Genomic DNA, 25,117 nt, shown 5'->3' with positions numbered 1-25,117 from the left:
GAGACTAAGTCTTCAAGTATGGGCATGGATAAATGTCACAAAATATTCACAAAGTTGGAAAAAATCGTATTGCAAAAGGATAGAGACAGTGTTTTACCACTGATGTACATCTTATTTTATTTTTAAGTATTTTATTTATTTGACAGAGCAAGAGAGCACAAGTAGGGGGAGCAACAGAGGGAGAGGGAGAAGCAGGCTCCCCGCTGAGCAGGGAGCCTGACAATGCGGGACTTGATCCCAGGACCACGAGATCATGACCTGAGCCAACAGCAGACGCCTAACCGACTGAGCCACCCAGGCGCCCTTATTATTATTTTTTTTAGATTTATTTATTTGAGAGAGCGAGCCCAGGTGAGTGTGCAAGAGCAGGGGCAGAAGGAAAGAATCTCAGACTCCCCGCTGAGTGTGGGGCTCAATCCCAGGACCCTGAGATCACAACGTGAGCCAAAATCAAGACTGGGATGCTTAACTGACTGAGCCACCCAGGCGCCCCCATTTATGTACATTTTAAACATAAAACAACATTATGTAGTGCTTAAATATATATTTTTACATAGGTAAAAGTGTAAGAACAAGCATGAATGCAACTTCAGGATAGTGATTAACTGGTGGGGGGCTGGGGCATGGGGAGAATGGTGCATGGGACTCACACTTTATCTGTAACATTTTATTTCTCCAACAAGAAAAATAAAGCAAATATGGCAAATGTAAACATGTTAAATCTGAATGTAGGTGCACACTGCTAGTTATAGCCTTCAATATATATATATATACTATGTGTGTATATATATATCTACCAATCACCTGGAGGGCCTGAGGGACATTTTAACTAGACTTAATCTATAGGATAATATTTTAAGGAAACTCTGACTTCGGTTAAATGACGTAATTAAAATCCCATAATTAAAAAAAAAAAAATGGAAGAATGACCAAAATTAAGCTCACTAAAAGCAGTACTACAGAAGAATTAAAAGTACGTCGGGGAGAAGTTTTGCTTGAATAAACTGGGTATTTCTAAGCAAAACACAAACCTTGTCAGTGGATAATGGTGTCTCTTTGTTGAATAACAAAATCTTAGGTGAGTTCTTTGTATCAGAAGAGGGCTCTGTCTCTATTAATTTCTCATCCTCTCTTGTGGCAGATTTTGAAGAACCCAAACAGTGGGAATGCTGGATGGCAATTAGCTCACTATAAATAATAAAACCAAACAGAAACAGACAACTTAAAACAATATCAAACATATTATCACCCATAGTCTTATACTTAAAAGTATCTCAACAGGACCCCCCCCCCAAAAAAGTTGTTTTTCTTTTTAATGAAGAAGCTCAAGTTTGAAGTAGAACATTATAGATTTGAATGGAATACTTGAGTGGAATATTATAAATTAATGCATATACTCTGCAGTAAGAATTAAATCAAAATTCTTAGTGCAAGGGTTAACAACAGAACAGAGAATTTCCCTCTCCCTTCCAAAAACAGGAAAACAAAAAAGAAGGTTCAAGGGACAGGATCATCCAAAAGGGAGGAAAAAACTTGTGAAAATTTTGGGTTTTTGGTTTGTGAAGTTGATTTTTGTTAATGGTTTTTAAAAGTCCTTTTGTGAAAGTAGAACAGCATTGTCAGCTATTAATTCTTCTGTAAGTCCTCAGTATTAAGAGAAGAGACACATGCAGCCAAGCGTCTGGTATGTTCTTCAAGTGCAGGCTCAGAGCAGAGTGAACTGCAAAAGCTGTCTGGAGCAGACCAGAGGCACTGGAGCCTCCTCCTTCCACGTTCCCCGCACCTGAAGGAGAACAGGCTGCCGGCTTCTCCCTCTACAGCTAAAGCCCTATTTGTCATACGGAATGGTGGTCTGATAATAGAGCAGGTACACGGTAAGTTCTTATAATCTAAGGAAAACTAGGAAAACATAATTATCTTTTCTGTTTAATCACGTGTTTGGCATGTGCCGTCTCGGCATGTACCTCTGCCCACAGCACAGGTCGTTTGGGTTATTTCAAGCCAGGGAGGTCAAAAGGGTCTTGAAACAAAACTCCAAATTTAAATTTGAATTTCTTTCATATGTTAAATTTAAGATAGGTCCACTATGCTCTTAAAACTAACATAAAGTTTTCCCTTAATATACGCGTGTTGTTTGTTCAGTAGTGAACAATGTGCAGCTGTGCCCTATTGATACTTGCAATTATTTTTTTTAAAGATTTTATTTATTTATTTGACAGAGAGAGAGACAGCGAGAGCAGGAACACAAGCAGGGGGAGTGGGAGAGGGAGAAGCAGGCTTCCCGCCGAGCAGGGAGCCTGATGCGGGGCTCGATCCCAGGACCCTGGGATCATGACCTGAGCCGAAGGCAGGCGCTTAACGACTGAGCCACCCAGGCGCCCCGATACTTGCAATTGTTTAAAGAAAATCTTTAATATGAATAGATAACATTTAGTGGGACAACCATTTTTTTTAAAGTTTACAACTGACAGAATAACTATCTGTATGATTTTTAAATGACTCAGGCTTCTCAAAGGGCCAAAGACAAATCCAAATAATGAAAATACCAGAAAGAAATTTTTATCGTAAGTCCTAGGAAAGTCAGTGTGATGATTAAAATAAGGCTCTCAATATAGCAACTTTGTCCTTTCTGTAATTTAAGATCCAAGGGCTAGCTTTTATTTAAAAATAGCAAACATTATTATAGCGCCCCTCAACCACAAGAGTTAGCAATTCTAACAATAAGATGAGACTGAATAATGCAGCATAGGCTAATAACTAATCCATTTTCTTCTCTTAAAAAAACTATTAACTTTTACCAGCCTGTTACGTAAAAAAATTTTTTTTCTTGCATGATTTTAAAAAATAAGAAAGTTTGGGGGGGCGCCTGGGTGGCTCAATCGGTTAGGCATCTGCCTTCGGCTCAGGTCATGAGCCCAGGGCTCTGGGATCAAGCCCCACATCCGGCTCCATGCTCAGCGGGGAGCCTGCTTCTCCCTCTCCCATTCCCCCTGCTTGTGCTGTCAGATAAATAAATAAAATCTTAAAAAAAAAAAAAAAAAAAAGGAAAGAAAGTTTGGGAAATGTTAAAGTAAACAGAAAGGCAGAAGCAGTTGGATATGTAAATATGCCATTGGGGTGGGGGCGGGGTGGGGAGGTGGCCAGCGAAATTCTTATCAGGGGTCTAGGGAGTGTGATCTCTGCATAGACAGCTTATCAATTCACACTGGATCCAGGGGTGAGGAATGCCCCGGAGCAGCATTCTACTCTGTAAAGTGACCCCACTGTTAGTTTTTTTAAAAAACATATTTGCCCAACTCATGACAACTGGCTTTGTTTTCAAACAAAACCTTTGCCTCAGAAGCCGTCCTAGGTACAAACTCCTCACTGGAATCTAATACGGTCTCCGCACAATCGAAAACTCAACAGCCTACGTGCTGATGAAGAGAGTACCGGGTCTGCCTCAGACACGACTTGTGTTCGCAAACACTGCTCTCCACGGAGCAGCAAGCACGCGGCGGCCACTGCAGCCCCTTCCATTTCCCAGCATCGGCGTCGCCCCGTACGAAATGTTACTAACCTCGTGGCAGAGTTGTATTTCCTTCCACCGGCACTTTCTGAACAAGTACACACAGATTTATGGCGAACAATTCTTTGCACTTTAGAAGGCTTGAAAATGCTCATCCACTCCATGTCAGACATGTGGCCTGGTGCTTCAATGATGAAGTTACTCGGGTGGCAGCACTTGGATTCATACATGTCACTCTCCCCAAGACAGGTTTCATTTTTATGGCAACAGCAGACTCCAGACCTTTCTATGTCATCCTGACTTTCAACATCCAGCTTTTCTGGTTGTCTGGAACCAGAACAGCTGGCCAGGCCCAGGTACACATTGACATCATGCCACTGTTTCTCATCAGATAACGAGGTGGATGTTTCAGAGAGTTGTTTCTCTTCATTCTGAATCCCGATCCCATTACCTTTTGGTGACTTTGCATGGATCTTGCACAATGTACTTTTGTTTTCTGATTCGATCTGCATTTTTCCTCCCAGAGACCAAGACTTTTGCTTCTCCAGTACGTCTTTTGTAAACAGAGATGAGATAGCAATTACACCTTTTTCCCCAAATGAAGTATTACCCTGTCGTTTCTTCTCTTTGCACAGATCACAAGGGCTCCTGTCTGACCGATTTTGCTGAATCAACGTGGTCTCAAATTTTGGATCTTTAACCAATGACTTCTGATTTTTCTCCCTCTTAATATCGACTTTTGGGCGGTGATTCTCAAGGTCTGACAAACACATGTCTCTGCTGTGGTGGCATTACAAAAAACAGAAGTTATAAGATACACTTGATACGGTCACTCTAGATATTTCACCCAAACCTTGTTCGTTGAGCTAAATCCTATTAAGACCCATCTGTCTGAAATGAAAACATAAGGGAGAATGTGTATTCTTTCTTCAGAGCCTGATTTCAGCCCAACTTCAAGGAAGTCTCTCTGACCAGCAAGCCCACATGCTCACTTTCCCCTTCCCGTCCTCAACTCCCACCGTGCTTACTGCCAATACCGCAGTCCTCATTTTACTGTGTGTATCATCTACTTAATCAGGCAGCAAACTTCCTGTTATAACTATATTGTTCACTCACTCTCATGCACATATCCTGTCTTTCAATAGACTCCTAAGTTTCTTAATATGTAGAGGCATTTTTAATCCTCCTGGCACTTTAGGATAGCCTTTCACAAACATTAAGTGTTCTGTAAATACTTGTTGATTGATCTGTTATTTCCTCTTCCTAATTCTGTTAGTTTCACAGTAAACAGAGGTAAAGCCAGGACTGAAAGGGGACAGAGACTCAAAGAACAGAGACACAGGGGGAAGATACAGCATTCACGGCCATCCCAGTTATCTGCTGGATATTTATATGGCGACATACTGAAAGCTGGTCTAAAGTAAGAATGACAGGTGTGCATAAAATGAAAATATATACAAACATGATAAACCTTTTCATAAACTGTCTTCAGGTATTTGGACATGGAGAGTTCGGAGCCCTCAGAAAACTCAACCCCCACCTCCTGGAAGGACACAGGCCATTCCACACCCTTGAAGAACAGCCTCACTCATCTAGCCCAAGTGTCTCCCAGGGGCAACGAAGTACAGAGAAGGGAAAAGCCAATACGGTAGGGGGCTTTGGCCTGTGCGAGCACTCCGGGCCGGTGTGGTGTGTACCAGCGGCGGGAACAGCCAGGGCACAAAGCGAGAGTGTAACACCCCCAGCAGAAGGCCTGGAAAGAAAAGCAAAGCCGGCACAGGAGTCACTCTGTGTGTAGCAGGAGCTGCTCCTTCCAACGGTTCCTGCAACTACTAACTGCCAGGCCAAGGAGCCGCACGGTCACACCTGCTGGCCGGGAACTTCCCTAATTCCTGTTCCCATTCATGACTCCTTGTCACACTTCTGCTTGGAAAAGTAGACTAAATTTAACTGTGGGACAGTTATATGCCTATTAAATTAAACCACACCTCATATATTTATATTTTAACTTTACAAAACCAATTTAGTTCACACACTGATTATAGGTAAGAAAAGGTGTCTGCTTCTATTAACAAGGAAAACAGGAAAATCCAGCTAAAAGCAGAGATCACCCTCAGCTAGCTGAACAACTACTACAGTTATTTATACCATTCGTTCGTGTTTTTTTCTTTTAGGCAAGTACCATATCCTATGTATCTTTATTTCCCCATTCCCAGCCCAGTGAGTGCTAAACACTAAACTCTGAGTCCGCATGAAAGAGTAAATGACTCACCTCTGGTTTCTACTTGAGCTCAAAGTCTTATACACAACAGACACACAAATAAGGCTAATGAATTTCTTTTACCAAGTGGCTAAATCAGGATCAGGCCTAAAATTCTAAGATCAGGTCTCATTACAACCCAGGATTATAACAACAATTACTAGCTCGTATTTATTGACTCCATACCATATAGGAAATGATAGTAGATACCGGCCCATAGTAGGTACTTCATAAATAGATTGAATGATAAAATAAAACACAACATCATACTAATAGCATCTTGCTAAGATTACCTGGACTCCAGAACCTTTGATTCCTCCATCTTTGAGTCATATATCTGTATTAATTCCTGAGAATTTTCCACATTAAAATTAAGAAACTGCAGATCACTCTGTTGTTTTACATAAATCTGCCGTAGATATTGATAAATCAATAAGATGTGACAACAAAACTATAATGAGCCAACATTCAAATGCTAAAACAGATCAGACAGTGATAGAGAGATATGCTAAATATGTTTGCTTTTATTTTTCCTATGTTAGCACTCAGATTTGTTAGTATAACTGGTTTCCAAACCTTTCATTACCATAAGCAAGACCCTATCAGCTATGCTAAATATGACATACCTTTAATGTAGTTAGGATTCCAAAAGCACCATAAACAAAAATCGACAGACACACACTTCTCCTAATTTGATGTTTGTTTATAAATGCTTCCCAAATAGTAAGAACAGTATAACTGGGGACATACCTGTCTCAGATTATGCAGTTCTGCATTTGTACGTTCTTGCTTTGACTTTGCAATATCAAGTAACTCATCTTTCCTTTTTTCTCTCTCTGCTATTTAAGAACAAATATTATTAAAATATTTTTCATCAGCCATATCAACACAAACCTTTTCATTTCCACAAATTTAGTGTTCCAGTAACTTGTTTTCCCCTTGTTCCTGAACTTAAAATTTGCAAAATGCATGGCTGGGAAGAGCTTTAATCTGTGATTCTGACTAGATCTTTCACCAAATCTGAAAATTTTCACAATATAATTAATGCTGAGTCAAAAAAGGATTCAGAATTGTATCAACTGTATGATCAAATCACACTGTATGTTTGTATACACAAACACACAGGAAAAGTCTGAGAGCAAATACACATAAGTATTTTAAAAAGTTTTTGGATGGGAGGATTAATGACAATTGTTTTCCTCTGTTTTTAAGGGGGGGGCATGATAAAATACATATTACTTTCTAAATTTTTTTCACATTACATGAGTAACTTATGAATGCATTTGCATTGTAAAAACCCAAACAACATATTACCTCTATCAACAGAAAAAAAAATTAACATTACAAGGTATAAAAAAATAAATCATGATTTTTACCAGTATGCAAGTCAGTCTGATACAATCTCACAATCAGGCCCTTCCTATATATTGTCACTGACCAAAGACCAAAGATATTTGTGTTTATGAAGTGCCCGCATAGCAGATAAACTTGCCCAGCATTCCTTTAAAGATTTTCTACTTCTTAGGTGCCTGGGTGGCTCAGCTGGTTAAGCAACTGCCTTCAGCTCAGGTCGTGATCCTGGAGTCCAAGGATCGAGTCCCACATCGGGCTCCCCGCTCAGTGGGGAGTCTGCTTCTCCCTCTGACCCTCCCCCCTCTCATGCTCTCTCTCTCTCTCTCAAATAAATAAATAAAATCTTTAAAAAAAAAAAAAAAGATTTTCTACTTCTTGAAAACTCTTCACCTGATAGGTAATTAAGATTCCGCGTTCTCTTGAATACACATAGTTATACACTCAATTTTTCTCAGTGCAAAAAGACAGCAAAGAGATAATTTTTTTTTTTTTAATCTTCATTCTTTTACAAAGACCATCAACACTTTGCTGAAACACGGACACGCCACTAACTAGAGTTAGGGCACAAGAAAGCCATATTCTAAAAACAGTTTCAGAACTTGGTAAATGAGGGGCACCGGGGTGGCTCAGTTGTTAAGCGTCTGCCTTCGGCTCAGGTCATGATCCAGGGGTGCTGGGATCGAGCCCCGCATCGGGCTCCCTGCTCGGCAGGAAGCCTGCTTCTCCCTCTCCCACTCCCCCACCCCCCTCTCGCTGTGTCTCTCTCTGTCAAATACATGAATAAAATCTTCAAAAAAAATAAAATAAAATAAAGTGCTGTACAAGGGCTAATATCAGAAAAAAACATTAACATTATTCTTTAGGAGAAATAAAGTGATTCACACAGAAGTGAGAAATCAACAATAAATGCTTAAGAAAAACATCTGTATCTTTATAAGAAGTTCATGCTAAATGTGTAAAATAACCCTCTACATGAATCAATTTTAAGTAAATCTGATGCAATCTAAATGAAAATTTGTATCTATGGTTCTTTCATAAAACACTTTTTTTACATGTCATTTTTCTCATGGATGAAAAAGGATAAAAATTTTTATTATCACTTTACATATGGACATCGCATAAAACACTTAAGGACAAAGGCATGCACTTTGCTATAGACTGCAAGTCCACTAGACCGCTGTTCTGCAGTGTTTGTCTGTGGTCAGGGGACCAAGGAGAGGAAAGAGTGACAGGGGTCTGCGCACAGCACCCTCTCTCCTCCCCAACATGGTTCATGCTCAGCCCTTCAGATGCGGGTCTGTAGTTATCACCTCGCTTTCAAAGGTAATCCTTGTGCACAAAATCGAAAATGTGAAGACAAGCACAGTGGCCAGGTTTAAACTACTACATCTTTTCTATTCAATTTTGAATTTATTTCTTTGCATGAGTCAATACCATAATGAAAGCATATGAATGTAATGGATTTGCATTATTTATGCAGAATTGCATCTAGCTTATGAATTCGATCATAAGCACAAAGAAAAAAAAAATAAAAGGAATCACAGCTACTTTAACAGTAGAAGCAATGCCCACAAGGCATCTCTGACTCTTTCCTGATCTCACTTCCACCCCCCTCTCGTATTAACAGCACTGTGACATGCTGGGTGCAAATCCTAGTGTGTAGAGATACTTGTTTTGAATTCAGTATGGCCCCTAAACAAAAGCCAACTACTTTATTTGGAGTTCAAGGATAATTTGTTTATTTTTTAAAGATTTTATTTTTAAGTCATCTCTACACCCCACGTGGGGCTCTAACTCATGACCCCGAGATCAAGAATCATATACTCCACCCACAGAGCCAGGCAGGCACCCCTCAAGGGTAATTTTAAATATATCTGAATTTTGCCTTAATCTCTGACTTTAGAATAATCTATTATTGCATAGGAAGCAACTCTACTGGAAATATAAATGTTTTCCTAGATGAGATACTTTTCTACATGGCTGGGTTTAGCTGAGAGATCCAAGTGGAGTGGGTCCACCTATTTTCACAAAGTGGTCACAGAAAACAAAGAGGTATTGGACTCCGCTGATCACTGCCTGAGCAAGGAGCCTAAACAAGACAGCACAGAGGAAAGGGGCCTGGAAGTCTGCAGCTGCCAGTCTGGCCAAGGCTCTGCCTTTTACAGCCTGGGAGAACTGAGGCAATCACTCGATCCCATAGGGCCTCATCTACAGGACCGTCAGGACCCCAGAAATGTGAACTGGTATCCTCACTTTATTTGCAAACTTCTTATAAGCAGTTATGTACAAACAAATGAAACATGTCTCTAAGCTTATGTGAAGAACTTCATCTTCAATGAGAGGGAAAAAGTTTTGAACTTAACATAAAAGTGTAATTTTAAGACATCTTCCAGCTTCAAATAAAATATGTACATTTTTAGCCAGAGCACCTGGCAGCATATTATGTTAAGCCTTTTAAAATTATTTTTAGGTTTAATTCACTTTTATAATTAAACATACAAAAACTGTTTTGAGACAGTGGTATGAGTAGAAAAGGTGTTTAAGAAATAAGCTTAGGGGGCGCCTGGGTGGCTCAGTGTTCAACTCTTGGTTTCAGCTTGGGTCATTATGTCATGGGTTGTGGGACTGAGCCCCTCGTGGGGCTCCGATCCCAACAGGGAGTCTGCTTGAAGATTCTCTCCCTCTGCCCCTCCCCTGACTCGTGCGCTCACTCTCTCTCAAATAAATAAATCTTAAAAAAAAAAAAAGAAATCAGCTTAGGAAATGATAAAATATTATTTCACAAAATGGATTTTTTTTTTTAAGATTTATTTGAGAGAAAGAGAGCGCGACCACAAAAAGGAGGAGCGACAGGCAGAGGGAGAAGCAGGCTCCCTGCAGAGCAGGGAACCTGATGCAGAGCTTGATCCCAGAACCCTGGGATCATGACCTGAGTTGAAGGCAGACGCTTAACCGACTGAGCCACCCAGGCGTCCCAAGCCTAAAAATAAATGGATTTTCTGTGGGCCTAGGAGTTTCTTAGCAACTAGCAGAGTTCCTGGCACACAAAAGATGATCCAAAGATTGTTTGTAAATCAACTGTAAAGCTTCAAATATACATATATATTTTTATGTATATTTACATATGTATTTTTATTAATAGATTAACTTTCAGAGCAATCCTAGAAATAACAGAAATAGTGACCTCTAATGGTAGAAAACTGCATTTTCCCCATCCTTATCATATGACATGAAAATTAAGAATTCCATTTTATGTGAAAAAATGTTAATGCATTTTGCCCTTTAGCTTATAGAAATGTATTCTCCTCCTAGAAGAAAGGGAATTGAGGGTATATATAACTAGACCCCAAAAATGTCAATTTATTTAATTCTGTTTGGAACTTCACCTCCAAATCTATGATTTTCCTCATACTAAATACAAAGCCTAATAAAATTTGGCTGGCAGGGACAGAGATAAGATCTATACATCAGTGATCCTCAACCAGGAATGGAGAGGGAGAGGTCTGAACTAGTGGAAACTAGTGGGGTGTATAGGGGACGGTGTGGGAGAATGCGGCTGGGGAGATGGAATTTTTTATGTTTATCTGGAGGGGGGCCTAAGGCAAACTATTGATAAATTTGCTATTTTTAATTATGAAAAATTCATCCTTAACATTATCACTTCAGGTTCATGCTGATATAACAAAACACATGTGCATTTTTCCAACTGTAATCACAAGTGATCTATTTGCAAAACTGGAAAATTGTTGAATTCCTAATTTTTACCTAGTATTTGCAAAAGTATAAACATCCTTCCTTCTTCAATTGTATCTCCTCATTTTATAGAAGAGGAAACAGGGTTAACTGGGAGGCATGATGACAACTTTAATATTCCCTGCCTGGTCCCTCCTGGTCCAAGTGTATTTAAAAAGTTACTATTTTGAGAGAGGTATAATTCCTTTAATCTGTCATAGTTGTACCACAGAAAGTTTAGGCTACAAAGAACTATTCAATCACTTAAATTAATTATCTGTTTTTACCAGTAAAAACCAATTCATCATGCAGGCAACTTTTCTCTTGCTTGAGACGAATGATCTCTTCTCGTTGTTCATTATTTTCTGTTGTCTTTTCATTTAGATCCTCTTCACAAATAGAAGAAAACAAAAGTCCTTGAATAAATACTATTTGCTAGAAGAATATACACTGTGAGTACCTCTCATGCCCTCGGCACCCTTTCCAATTAATGTGAAGTCCCGTCGGAGCTGCAGCCAACATATATCTAAACCTCGCTGCATCCCTGGCAATGACCTTCTCAGGCTTCCCTATTCCTGACTGGTCTCTCTACTCAAACCATGCCTCTCCTGCTACAGCCTATTGCCCAGAGAGCAATAAGGGCATTTTTTTTTTTTTTTGAAGAAGTGGGGCTCAAACTCACAACCCCAAGATCAAGAGTCACATGCTCTTCTGACTCAGCCAGCCAGGCACACCAGGGCAATCTTTTAAAAGTAAAAAATCTGTGGGGTGCCTGGGTGGCTCAGTCGGTTAAGCAGCTGCCTTCGGCTCAGGTCAGGATCCCAGGGTCTTGGGATTGAGTCCCGCATCGGGCTCTTTGCTCAGTGGGGAGTCTGCTTCTCCCTCTGCCTGCTCCCCCTGCTTGTGCTCTCTCTCTCTGATAAATAAAATCTTAAAAAAAAAAAAAAAAAAAAAACAGTAAAAGATCTGCTCATGTCACTCTTCTCCTAAAAGCCCTCCTAACTCCCTTAGGATGAAATCCAAATCACTACCCTAAGCCCTGAATGGCCTGGTTTGGCCTATCACTCTCCCCCTTCTTTTGTTCTGTTCCTTGAACATGTCCCAACCTCAAAACCCACCCAGGGCTTGTGCATTTGCTGTTCCTTCTGCCTGGAAGGCTCTGGGCCCAGATCTTCACATGGCTAGTTCTTCCCACCATCCAAGCTTCTGCTCAAATGTTCTCCTCAAAGTCACCTTCCCAGTCCACCCAAACTGAGTTGATTCCCCTGTCCATTACCTTGTTGTCCTTTAAAGAGATGACAGAGTCTGTCCCTGCTGTCAAGGGGTGTATAGTGTGATTACGGTTTTAGCTGAAGCTACAAACGTAGACAAAGCGCATGATTTGCCACAAGTCAGGGCATCATAAGAATAAGATTTTAGAAGGCTGAGTCTTTTAAATTGACCACAATAAACTTTCACAATTTCAACAGCAACTCACTCACACAGGGTGTAGGAGTGTTGAAAATCCTGACTCCGTCCTGTTCATGTCCGTGCAATGACCTCCCTCGTGCCTACGTGCCCCAGGCCCTTTGGAGGTTAATGTGTGCCCTGAATGGAATTCGGGAAGGCTTATTCTGATCTTCCCTCTAGTGCACAGATGGCACCACTTTAGATGACCACCCCTGGACCTCACCAGAAAGCCCCCTGTTCTATAAAAGCTGTGGATTAAGGTCTGGGTGAATTTGCGGAGAGTAGGTATGTAGCACCAAGATCGTGGTCTACCTGATCCCCCCATCAGTAAGTTACCCTGAATAAAACTCCATGTAAATGGTATGGAGTGACTTGCTTTGCTTTTTAGTCTCAAAGTGCCTTCTCAGTCTGGAGGGTACTCTACTGTCCCTCCTCCACCTTCTAACAATGAGGCACCCCACTATGGACAGAGGTGAGAGTAACTTCCACCAAAACATGGCTTTGTCATTCTAAGGTTGCTTGCTGCGCAGTGGGAGTCTGTCTGTGTCTAACACGATGACCACTGACCCTGCGCCAGGGAGGGGAAAGGCCAGAGAAAAGTGGGCCTACCTCCATGCCTTCTGTAGGCAAATGTAAGCTCTTACTCCACCACCTACCTCCACATTCACATAAATAGGACTAACCTATTTGGTATACCTCGCCTCCCCTTCTTTATAAAACTTTAAGTAACATTACTTAGAAGGAAATGAATCATTGAGTTACTCTGAGAACAAAAATAGAAAAGGAGAACGCAAAAGGAATTTTCAAAAATAAAACATGCGCCGAAAAGCTACCCTGGCAGATTGTGTTGTTAGTGGCAATCCCTCATCCCTCCCTGCATTCCTCCCAGAGGGACAGATATTTCTCCACTGCCCGACTTTGGGCTCAGCCACATGATGCTTTAGCCAACAGAGGGAGGGTGTGTTGGGTCCTTGCATGTTTCTGCTTCTTCTATTTTTCATCTATCTATCTATCTATCTATTTTAAGTAAGCTCCACACACAACTTTGGGCTCCAACTCACGACCCTGAGATCAAGAGTTGCATGCTCTCCCAACTGAGCCAGCCAGGTGCCCCTGCTTCTTCTCTTACGTTTCTGCCTTCGGGGATGCCTGGGTGGCTCAGTCGTTAAGCATCTGCCTCGGCTCAGGTCATGATCCCAGAGTCCTGGGATCAAGCCCCACATCAGGCTCCCTGCTCAGCGAGGAGTCTGCTTCTCCCTCTCCCTCTGCCCCTTTGTCTACTTATGGGTGCTCTCTCTCTCAAATAAATAACTAAAATCTTTTTTAAAAATTAAAAAAAAAAAAAAAGTTTCTGCCTTCACCGTGGGGAAAAGTGCCCAGGCCAGCTTACTGGTGAGAAGTGAGATATGGGAAGCAGAATTGCCCCAGAGGAGAAGCTCAGCTGGGCCCAACCAGGATAAGTCAATCCCCGTTGGGCTGATACCTGAGCTTATCAGATGCTTCTGGGTGCATACCACCAAGATGTTGTTGCTGGTTGTTATGAAGCATAAATTAACAATAACCGCTACAGCAAAGGCAGTTTTTTTAAAAATATAACGCATTATACAGTTTCCTCCAAGTCTGTTATTTACCTTATAACATGAATACTGCAGCATAATTCTGTACAAATGAAATGAACATTTCATGGTAGGATCTAAGGCCAGCCACAGACCTCTTAATCACAAGATGAAGTGAACCCAAATGAAGAAGTATGTGCCCAAGGTGAAATGCTTGAATTGATGTCTCTTCCTTACCTTTCAGTTTATTGACTTCAATTTTAAGTGTCTTTAATTTCTGCTTGTAATCTTGCTTTTCTTTCACAATACAAGTCTCCACCATCTTCGCGTCACGCAAGGCATGCTCTAACAGTTTAAATTTTCCTGAGCAGTCTGCAATGTGATTGACGGCCTCGATAATATCTTTGTCCTAAGAACCAAATTTGAAGACTATTCTGTAAGATTTTTAAGTTTCAACTAATCAGGGGTGCCTGGGTGGCTCAGTCGTTAAGTGTCTGCCTTCGGCGCAGGTCATGATCCCAGAGTCCTGGGATCGAGCCCCGCATCGGGCTCCCTGCTCTTCGGGAAGCCTGCTTCTCCCTCTCCCACTCCCCCTGCTTGTGTTCCCTCTCTCGCTGTCTCTCCCTGTGTCAAATAAATAAATAAAATCTTTAAAAATATATATATATTAAGTAAAATTCCCTCCCTCCCCCACTCACATGGAATAACTATTATTATAATAGCTATAATATATAATAGTTATTAGTAGCAGGTTTTCCTCCTGCTTAAGGACAAGTGCTTCTGCTATAGCACCATATATGCATTCCTGAAGATGCTCATGGTCTGCACATCTCACACCAGGAAGATTTTATGGGAAAAATGGGGTTGGCAGATCAATGGAACTTCATGATTAGACTGGTAGCAAAAAACAACAGGCCCATTTAAGTATGCAAACAGTTCAGCAAAAGCCAGGGCCGACACACCAGTCAATCATTCTTTTCCAGCATCTTCATTAGCACTCACAGCCTCACCAGGAGTTTGCCACAACGGAAACCAGAGTAGTTGTTAAAGCCACTAAATTGGTCACTATTTGACTAAAGACAATTCCGTAGACTTTAATATTTTCTCTTCAATTTTAAGAAAGCTTGCCCGTGACCACTTTAAAACATTAAAATGCAGGGAGAAAGCACATATGAACTAGCATGAGGGTCCCATTATGCCTAAATCATTCCCTATTCACCAGCTGCCAAACACGTTATAGCAGAAGAGACTGTCAGTCAATCACTATCATGACATGGTAGCGGCTCTAGCAACTGCTGGATCGCTAACAGTTTTTCTCTCCATTAAAAAAGAAAAACAAAGAACATTAACAAGCAATCTGATTATCAATGACTCTGTGAGAACTAACACTGGATACCTTGGAAGAAAACAAGTTAATCCAGACATGCTAAACCATGGAATGAGCCTCGGAGACAGAGACCAAAAGTGGAGTCCTGTCTCCTCTCTCAATGTCTTGGGGACATCATTTTAAACTTGTTTCCAACATTTCTAAAATGAGTCTTATTTTATTTATTTGAGAAAGAAAGCGCACGCATGCATGCGCAAGTAGGGGGAGGGGCAGAGGGATTCTTCAAGCAGACTCCCCATTTAGCCTGGAGCCTGATGTGGGGCTCGACCCCACGACCCATGAAATCATGACCTGAGCCAAAATCAAGAGTCAGACACTCAATTGACTGAGCCACCCAGGTGCCCCCCTTTTTTTTTTTAAAGATTTTTTTTAATTTTTTGGGGGGTGCCTGGGTGGCTCAGTCGTTAAGCGTCTGCCTTTGGCTCAGGTCATGATCCCATGGTCCTGGGATCGAGCCCCGCATCCAGCTCCCTGCTCGGCTTGTGTTCCCTCTCTCGCTGTGTCTCTCTCTGTTAAATAAATAAATAAAATCTTTAACAAAAAAAAAAAAAAGGTGTTTTTTTTTTTATTTTTAAGTAATCTCTACACTCAATGTGGGGCTGGAACCCAAACCCCAAGATCAAGAGTCACATGCTCCACTAAGCCAGCCAGGTGCCCCTAAAATGAGAATTTTACTTTTTTAAAAGATTTTATTTACTTATTTGATAGAGAAAGAAAGAAAGAGAAAGAGAGAGCACAAGCAGGGGGAGCAGCAGAGGGAGAGGGAGAAGCAGGCTCTCCGCTGAGCAGGGAGCCGGAGGTGGGGCCCAATCCCAGGACCCTGAGATCATGACCTGAGCCGAAGGCAGACACTTAACTGAGCCACCCAGGCGCCCCTATTTTCTTTTATTTTTTTAAAGATTCTATTTATTTGAGAGTGAAAGTGAGAAAGATCACAGAGGGAGAAGCGGGCTTGCCGCTGAGCAGACAGCCTGATGTGGGACCCGATCCTAAGACCCTGAGATCATGACTTGAGCCAAAGGTAGATGCCCAACCGATTGAGCCACCCAGGGGCCCCCTAAAATGAGAATTTTAAAAGAGACAGCAACGTTGGTAGCTCTACCATCTCATTTGCAATGGGACTTAAGTAAGATAATGTATGTGACCATACTTTGTAAAGTACAAAGTGCCCTGGCAAATGAAGGTATTATTATTTTGAATTACCTTTAGCTTTATCATTGTAGTGAGAGCCTGTTCTCGAGCTTGTAATTGTCCTACCTGGGCAGAAAGTTCGACTAATGTGTTGCTGAGATTTTCATTTCTAGCCTACAAGGGAACAACACATAAAATACTAATTGAGTCATTTAAAAGTTTTCATTACTAGCATTAGCCGCAGTCTGTGCTCATTCTGTTTTGTTTTCTCTTTAACTTTTATTTAGTAACAAACTAAGCCAAGTAAGCAGTCATCAAAAAAAAAAAAAAAAAAAATACAAATCTTTCTCTCCATTACCTCTAGCATCCTCTCAATGCTTATGTTTGCCCTCCTGAATCATATTGGTTATGCTTATAAATGTCTATTTCCCAATCTCTCTTATATATAATTCTAGGTTGGCAAAAAGAAAATAAATGAATGAAAATTGGATTAGTAAGAGACTTCCTTTGCTGAAATAAAGTAGCATTAGTGAACTTCTATACGCATATATATGTGTGTGTGTGTATAATTTTTACTCTACGTTGAAAGACCTTCACTTCATATTGGGGTATTCCCATTTATCAGGTTTTTGGGGTGTTTTTTTTAACCCCAGAACTACATGATATATTTATTGGTTGGAAAAAAAGAATAATGAGGCTTTTTAAATAGTATCTCCATGAAGGAAATTTAAATACATGCTACTAAGTGAAAGAAGCCAATCTGAAAAAGGTACATACTATACGATTCCAACTATAGGACATTCTGGAAAAGACACAACTATGGAGATGGTAAAAAGGTCAGTGGTTCCAAAGGTTAGGAGAGACAGGGATGGAACACAGGATTTTTAGGGCAGTGAAACTATTCTGTACAATACTACAATGGTGGATACATGTCATTACACATCTGTCAAAACCCACAAAATATGTAACACCAATCGTGAACCCCAGTGTAAACTATGACTTTGGGTGACAATGATGTGTTAACAGATTCACTGATTATAACAAATGTACTACCGGGGTGCAGAATGTCCACAGTAGGGGAGACTGCATTTGGTGGTGGAGGCAGGGGGTATAGGAGAAATTTATGTATTCTACTCTGTTTTGCTGTGAACATAAAACTGCTCTAAGAAATAAAGTTTATTAATAAAAAAAAAACCTTCCTGCTATGAACTGAATTGCATCCCCCCAAAATGCATATGTTGAAGCCCTAACCTCCAACATGGTATTACTTGGAGATGCTCCTTTGAGAGATAATTAGGTGTAAAAGAGGTCATGAGTGGGGCCCTCATGATGGGATTAGAATCCTTGTAAGAAAAGACACCAGAGATCTTCCTCATACTCTCTCATACATTTCCTTTTCTTTTTTTTTAAAGTAAGCTCTATGCCCTATGTGGGGCTTGAACTCATGACCCCAAGGACAAGCGTCACATGCCTCACTGACTGAGTCAGCCAAGCACCCCCTACATTTTCATTTTTTAATTCAACATATCAATAGAATAGTTTTTACTTATTTTATAGCTAAAAACTGTCTAGAACAATAATGTGAAAGAATAAAAAAGGCATTATCATTATGAAACAAGCATAATACAAAGGCTATAACAAAAATAATGGCTCTCTGTGCCTCTCATAAAACTCGAGTTCAAAAAATATCTGATGACCAGTTAGAACTGAAAAGTGAAAAATCAGTCCTACAAATTTTATTCCCCATATGCCACTAACATGATGTGGATTCTGTTCATCGTATCAGATAAGGCACATTTAGAAAGCATCATGTGAAGCTACCAAAATTTGATGCTATTCATCTCAGACTTTGAGAAAGACTTTCTAAAATAACCCATTGTTGATAAAGTGACAGATGCTCCTAGACCAAATGGGCTGACAGTCAGAAAAGGTGGTAATGAAGTTTATCTCCCAGACAACTCAGCACTGTGCAGCCAACCAAAGCCATAAAATGAACACAAAACTATGGGGGCAGATGGACGGATCGACTTTCATACACACACATGCATTTTAATGGAAACATTTAAATCTAATTTCTCAATACCTGAAACAGAATTTGGGCTAGAGAACCTTATCACAAAATAAAACCAACCTCAAGGTCTTCAGAGAGAAGAGAGGAATGGGTTGCCTTTTGAGCCATTTCCTGAAGCTGTAGCTGAGTCTTCTGAAGAACCGTTTGGCATTCAATCTGATTAGATTCAAGGGTTTTTACCTTCTTTGTGAGTGACCTGATTATTTCAGTTCTTTTATGTAGTTCACCTGAGGGAAATTTCATCAATAACCACCCTTTGATCAGATCTGAAGCTTAAAATGCATTTTCAAACACACAATTAAAAGGTTAAGTGTGCTAAATAATTTTTTAAAGGATAATTCTTTTTCAAGAATGTATTACGGAATCCACGATACTGGATAGTATAGAAACAGAATAGTCAGCAACCCAGAAGCCCCACGGATGTCACTTCCTAAACACGATGTCTCCCAATTCCCACCTTCCCAACCACTGTCCTGATCTTAACCATTTGCCTGCTTTTTAATTATAGTGTTACCACCTATGACCACATCCCTAAAACACAGTTTGATTTGAACCGTATATAATTGGGATTATACTCTAGGAGTTCTTCCCTTCACTTTTTTCCACCTAAGATGATCCTGAGATTTATCCACATTGTTGTATGTGACTGGTGTTTGTGCACTGTTGTTGCTACATAATATCCCATTATATGATTATGCCAAAATGTACTTACTACTATTGGTAGCCACTTCGGTTGTTTCCACTTTACAGCTATTATGAACAATGTTGCTCTGAATATTCTTAAATGTGTATCTTGGTGTAATTTTGCAAGAGTTTTTGTAGAGCCTTGCTACTCAAATGGGGTCCTTGAGCCAGCAGCATTGACATCACCTGGTAATTTGTTAGAAATGCAGACTCAGGCCCCAGACCTATTGTATCATAATCTACATATTAATAAGATCCTTAGGTCATTCACTTGTACTCTGACCCATTTGTATATTCCTAGAAGTGGAAATGTGGGGCCATGAGCTATGTATATCTTTAACTTTACTAGATACTGTCAAATGATTTTCCAAGTAGCTGTACCAACCGACACTCCCACCAGCAGTGAATGAGTCTTCCCTTGGCTCCAAAATACCTGCTACCTTTATATATACCTGATATCTTTACCAATACCTGATCATTTTTGCTGGTCTGATAAGTGTAAACGGTATCTCATTACGGTTTTAATTTGCATTTCCTTAGTTACTAATGAGAATGAGAATCTTTTTTTCTAAGAAGGCTCCACGCTGGGCTTGGAGCTCCAACATAGGGCTTGAACTCATGACCCTGAGATCAAGCCTGAGCTGAAATCGTTAGATGCTTAACCGACTGAGCCACCCAGGCGCCCCTCAAGTTTCTTATTTTAAAACCAGATACTGTTGGCTATATGCAATGTCATCTTCATCTTTAACACATTTGTGCAAGATATTATATTACATCTAATGTGCAATCAAATCAAACATGATGCGTGTATGTGTGTGGCTGGGTATGGTCAGAGTAAAATCAAATGATCATCAAAGAAATGGAAAATTATGCATATTTAGTTTGTCATGTTTAAGAATCCTTTGGGTAACAGAAGATAAAAAAAGGAGGAGTTATCTATTAAACAGATCTAGTGTTTTCCCTTCTAATACAGTCTGGCATTGATGTAGTGTCACTAGAACATTCAGACCTTAGAGCAGCACTAAAGGGATGCCAGAATTAAAATATGGTACAAAAAAAATTTTTGCAAGCCACTTTTGAGACTGCTATATTTTTAAACGATGACTGTTTTAGATACTTAAGATCAAGTTCAATACCAAAAATTTAAAATCTTTGAGTCAGTTCAACAGAAATGGCTAGTCCTGGGCGCCTGGGTGGCTCAGTTGGTTAAGCGACTGCCTTCAGCTCAGGTCATGATGCTGGAGTCCCGGGATCGAGTCCCACATCGGGCTCCCTGCTTAGCAGGGAGTCTGCTTCTCTCTCTGACCCTCCCCCCTCTTGTGCTCTCTCTCTCCCATTCTCTCTCAAATAAATAAATAAAATCTTAAAAAAAAAAAAAAAAAAGAAACGGCTAGTCCTATGGCATTTCTACTCATATTCTAGCTCAAAACTAATTTCATTCAGATTCACTCGTGACACTTCAGGTTAACTGGAGCTCTCTCCAGCACCCTCTCTACATTTAAACTGTCTGCCCAACTTCAACTCACATTGTGTTTGTTCAATTTTGAGTGTTGATAAAGGCCTCCTATCTTCAATTAAACTAAACTCTAGGGCAGCAGGGATTGCGTTGAGATATTTTATCTCTTATCTTTCCCGTGCGCCCCACTTTTTCCCCCTAATGTATTTAATATTTAAATACATTTGTGTTTCGGGTGCCTGGGTGGCGGTCGGATGAGCATCTGACTCTTGTTTTAAGTTCAGGTCGTGATCCTGGGTTCCTGGGACTGAGCTCTGCATTGCGCTCCATGCTCAGCAGGGAGTCTGCTTGGGGATTCTCTCCCTCTCCCTCTGCCCCTCTCCCTGCTCACATGTGCATGCGCGCTCTCTCCCTCAAATAAAAATATTTATTTTAAAATAAATACATTTGTGTCTAACCCATGAGCCCTTTGAATATGCTGGCACATAGAGATATATAACAGATACTGCTAATGTATTTCTGACCCTCTAATTTGCTGCAACGTTCTTCCAAAGTCAATACTTTCTGCCGATCCTCTTCCCATGAAAGAAGTTGTCTCTGATGTACTGCAACCATATCATTGAGCTCTTTATCGCGATCTTTTAATTCTCCAATAAGCAGCTGCAGCTCTTTCCGTTGTTTCTCGATAGTGGAAATCTCAACTTCTGACCCGATGTTCTAGACAGAGAAAGTGGTTTTACATCACAATAGAACTAATCAATAACATAAATCAGCTGAAGCATTTTTCCCCCAAATAATTGTATCTTCTTTTGCTGCCAATTCAAGACAGTTATTTTTTATTCACTGCTTATAACATGGCATCAAAATTATGTATATTTAAAATGAGTTCATGCCTACTGTGCACTCTGCCTCTATAATTTCCTGTCATACCACACATGCCACTCTTAAAAAGTGGGACCGTTTGTAAAACCTTCATTGGCTAATCACAAATAAACTCATTTTGGCATTTTTGTCTTTGCTGTCAACCCATTCCTTGTATCAGTCAACAATATTACCCCACACTTTCCCAAGCAATTCTGGTTCAATCAAGTAAAGGAAAACATGAAATAATTACTGTTTGAATGTAAAGAATTCTCATGACATCTAGCACATAAACTCAATCTACCAGATTGGTCCAAACTCAACACACCTGTTTATAAAGGAAAATTTTCAAACATACACAGAAGATAAGGGAATTGTACAATAAACTCTTAGGTTCAGTACCTAAGTTCTACCATTATCAAGATTCTGCCCCATCTGTTTCAATTTTCCTTTCTCTTTTTGTTGTTTAAAAAACTCTTACAGGGGCGCCTGGGTGGCTCAGTTGGTTAAGCGACTGCCTTCGGCTCAGGTCATGATCCTGGAGTCCCTGGATCCAGTCCCGCATCGGGCTCCCTGCTCAGCAGGGAGTCTGCTTCTCCCTCTGACCCTCCCCCCTCTCATGTGCTCTCTCTCTCAAATAAATAAATAAAATCTTTAAAAAAAAAAAAAAAAAACTCTTACATATTTTGGCATGCATCTCTAAAAATGAACATTTTTTATATCACCATGATGCCATTTCATACCTAATAAAATTATCTACAGTAATTCCCTTTATGCATATGTCATTTTAAAGACTAGATCATGAAGTTGGTCTGACCTAAATGTGAATCCAGAATTAATCACTTTAGTGGCTCTGTAACATTGCACAAATTACTTAACCTCTCTAAGCCTTGGTTTCCTCACCTGTAACATGGTAATAACAACACTTTAACTTCTCAGTTGTGCGGATTAAGCAAGATAAACTGTGTAAAGCGTTCCACATGACTTGGCACAGGGTAAGCACTCAACAAACATTAGCTATCGTTATTTTTCTTTTAAGGAAAAATTTTAAGATACCAACTTAAACACGTGAAAGGGATATAGTTTTTCCAAACATTGGCTATTATTGATTGTGAAGCACATTTTGAAATATGGTACTGCCCCCATCCGTGAAATAAAAGAACTGAAAGTGTTACTTCAAGAATTCTATCTTAAAAATCGTAGTTAAATCTTCATGAGAGGCCCATTTGTATCATTACTGCTTTCTGAAAAATAAGGTTTGTAAATAAATAATGACGAATGAATTACAGTTAGTTACCAGTAACTAAACTAAAATTTGGATCAAGTGATTCCAAGTCACAAGACTTAAATTCTAAGTCTTTGGTAAACCATTCGTTAATTCACTGACTTCACTGAACAAGTATTTGCTGAGCGCCAAGCGCCTGGGGATACAGTAATGAGCGCGCCGGCAAGGAGCACATATTGTAGGACAGGAAAACAGGCAATTCGCCAAACATGCCAAAAAAAAAAAAAAAAAAGCTCATTTCACCGTACTGATGAATGCAAAGCTCACTTTTCTTCGTACACTCATAAATGCAAAGCTCGCTTTCAACACTTCCTGGTAAAACGGAGTTGCGAGAGTGCTCGTCCCCTCGCATGTTACCGTGAAGCAAATTACGGGCAGGAAGCGAGGCGGCGCACAGCAAAGCTGCTCTCCAAACGCCCAGGTGTCGTTAAAAAGCGAGCACCTAGTTACTCGCCGCCCGTCTCGGCGCCTGGGCCGGATGTCGTTCTTACTAAGGTAAGGGACCAGATGCGACGCTCCGTTTCTCCTCTTCGTGCTGTGTATCGCTTTACATTTTAAGCAGAAACCGTTCCTTAAAAACCACCCCGGGTCGGCCACAGTGCTCCCCGCCCCGCGAGGCTCGCCGTCCACTCGCACCCCGACGCCCCAGCGCAGACGCTGAGCCGGCGGCGGCCGCTCACCTGGCGCCCGACGAGGAAGGTCGCCGAAGGGTTCATGGGGGCTTCCTCCGCCCCCGGAGAAAGTCGGTGAGCACAGCGTCACCTTACAAACGCCATAGGCGCGCCTGCCCGGAGCGGGGGGCGAGCCCCGAACCCCGGAGCCCCGCGCCCTCGGCCGGTCCGAGTAAGCCCCCAAACCGCCCGCCCAGAGGAACGCGCCCGCTGGCCCCGCCTACGGCGTCGCCGAGGGGCCACCCCGGCTCTCGCGAGACCTGAGGTGCGCCCTCCTGGCTCTCGCGCGTGCGGGTCGGGGCTGCGGGCTCTGGGAAGGTCGATCTGCGGTTGTGAGGTCCACCAGCCACTGTCCGCAGAGAACCGGTCCTTCGCCGTTAGCCCGCGAACGAGGAAGCAAATTAAAGGCCGTTTCTGCCCCCGTCACCCCAGTTTTGACAGTTGAGCTGCTCACTTCTTTCCCGCTCTTGTCAGCCGCTGTGCACACCGGGCACTGAGAACGGTACCTGGCCGTTCACCCGAATACCTGGACGGACGCAGACGCCAGCCCCGGTAGTCAGCAGCTGCTGGCCATTCTAGCACACAGCTCGAAAGTACGAATCCCAGACTGAGGCGGGGCGTGTGTGTGTGTGTGTGTTTTGTTTTGTCTTTTTGACTCTTGATGAAGCTTTTGAATAACAATGAGAACTTGGGCACTTGGTCACGACAAAAATCTACCACATTCTGGGTGTGTGTGTGTGTGTGTTTTGTTTTGTTTTGTCTTTTCGGGAAAGCAGATTCTGACTAGTTAAAAGCATCCTATCGGTAGATGACTGTACAATTAAATCTTGGTGGAATGAGAAAGATAAAAAGGAATGTGGTTGAATGTCAACTTTCCAGTTAAGGAGCATTTCAATTCAGGTTTCCCAAATTTCACCATTGTTAAAATGTGGCGTTTTTCTACCAGGCAACCACATACCTAAAACTCTCTAAAAGTATGTGTACAGGGGCACCTGGCCAACTGGGTGGAGCTGCTACTCTTGATCTCAGGGTCCTGAGTTGGGTGTAGAGATTACTTAAAAAAATAATCCAAGGGGTGCCTGGGTGGCTCAGAGGGTTAAGAGCCTAACTTTGGCTCAGGTCATGATCTCTGGATCCAGAGCTCCCAGTTGGCCTCCTTGCTCATCCGGGAGTCTCCTCGTTCCTCTGCCCCTCCCTCACCCTACCCCATGCACTCTGAAATAAAATCTTTTAAATATATATATATATATAGTATACTTTGTATACAGAAAATAGTAAGAAATGAGGCTCATTTTATGGGATTAGAGTTGTAAGTAAATTGAATGTGGTAAGAGTATGATGACTAGTTGCATATCAAAAACCTCAGTATTTTAAGTTCACTCACTCCCACAGGTTTCCTTTAAAATAGAAAAGAGAGACGCCTGGGTGGCTCAGTCAGTTGAGCATCCCACTCTTGATTTTAGCTCAGGTCATTTTCTCAGAGATCAGCCCCACCTAGGGCTGCACACTGGCCATGGAACCTGCTTAGGATTCTCTCTTGCTCTGCCCCTCCCCTCCTCAAAAAAATGAAACAGAAAAGACCTTTAAAGATATCTTTTAAAAATACATAAAATGTTTTATGAAAGCTCCAAGCAGGGGTACCTGGGTGGCTCAGTCAGTTAAAAGTCTGCCTTCAGCTCGGGTCATGATCCCAGGGTCCTGGATTCGAGCCCC

At 41.3% G+C, this 25,117-nt stretch overlaps 1 protein-coding gene across 7 annotated transcripts in view; it reads right to left on the bottom strand.

Moving 5' to 3' along the window:
- The window catches only part of CCDC62 (coiled-coil domain containing 62), a 38,129-nt gene extending 14,506 nt beyond the window's left edge, over window positions 1-23,623 (bottom strand). For 2 of the 7 annotated variants that reach the window (XM_036073121.2, XM_078061045.1), the window contains exons 1-10: window positions 23,414-23,623; window positions 21,112-21,304; window positions 18,508-18,674; window positions 16,449-16,550; window positions 14,096-14,267; window positions 11,141-11,242; window positions 6,519-6,607; window positions 6,062-6,177; window positions 3,560-4,288; window positions 1,032-1,188 (exon numbers count right to left, since the gene is read on the bottom strand). In XM_036073121.2, the coding sequence (XP_035929014.1) occupies window positions 1,032-1,188; window positions 3,560-4,288; window positions 6,062-6,177; window positions 6,519-6,607; window positions 11,141-11,242; window positions 14,096-14,267; window positions 16,449-16,550; window positions 18,508-18,674; window positions 21,112-21,304; window positions 23,414-23,449 (1,863 nt within the window). In that variant the 5' untranslated portion in view covers window positions 23,450-23,623. Of the gene's footprint in view, window positions 1-1,031; window positions 1,189-3,559; window positions 4,289-6,061; window positions 6,178-6,518; window positions 6,608-11,140; window positions 11,243-14,095; window positions 14,268-16,448; window positions 16,551-18,507; window positions 18,675-19,159; window positions 19,318-21,111; window positions 21,305-23,413 lie in introns of those variants that run through there. The other 5 variants (XM_036073122.2, XM_078061047.1, XM_036073123.2 and 2 more) reach the window with 5 other exon arrangements.
- Between the last annotated feature and the right edge of the window lie 1,494 nt (window positions 23,624-25,117).

The sequence above is a fragment of the Halichoerus grypus genome, chromosome 13, assembly GCF_964656455.1.
Source record: "Halichoerus grypus chromosome 13, mHalGry1.hap1.1, whole genome shotgun sequence".
Taxonomy (NCBI): Eukaryota; Metazoa; Chordata; class Mammalia; order Carnivora; family Phocidae; genus Halichoerus; species Halichoerus grypus.
Note: the sequence above shows the minus strand (reverse complement) of the source record. Positions and strands in the feature narration are given on the sequence as shown.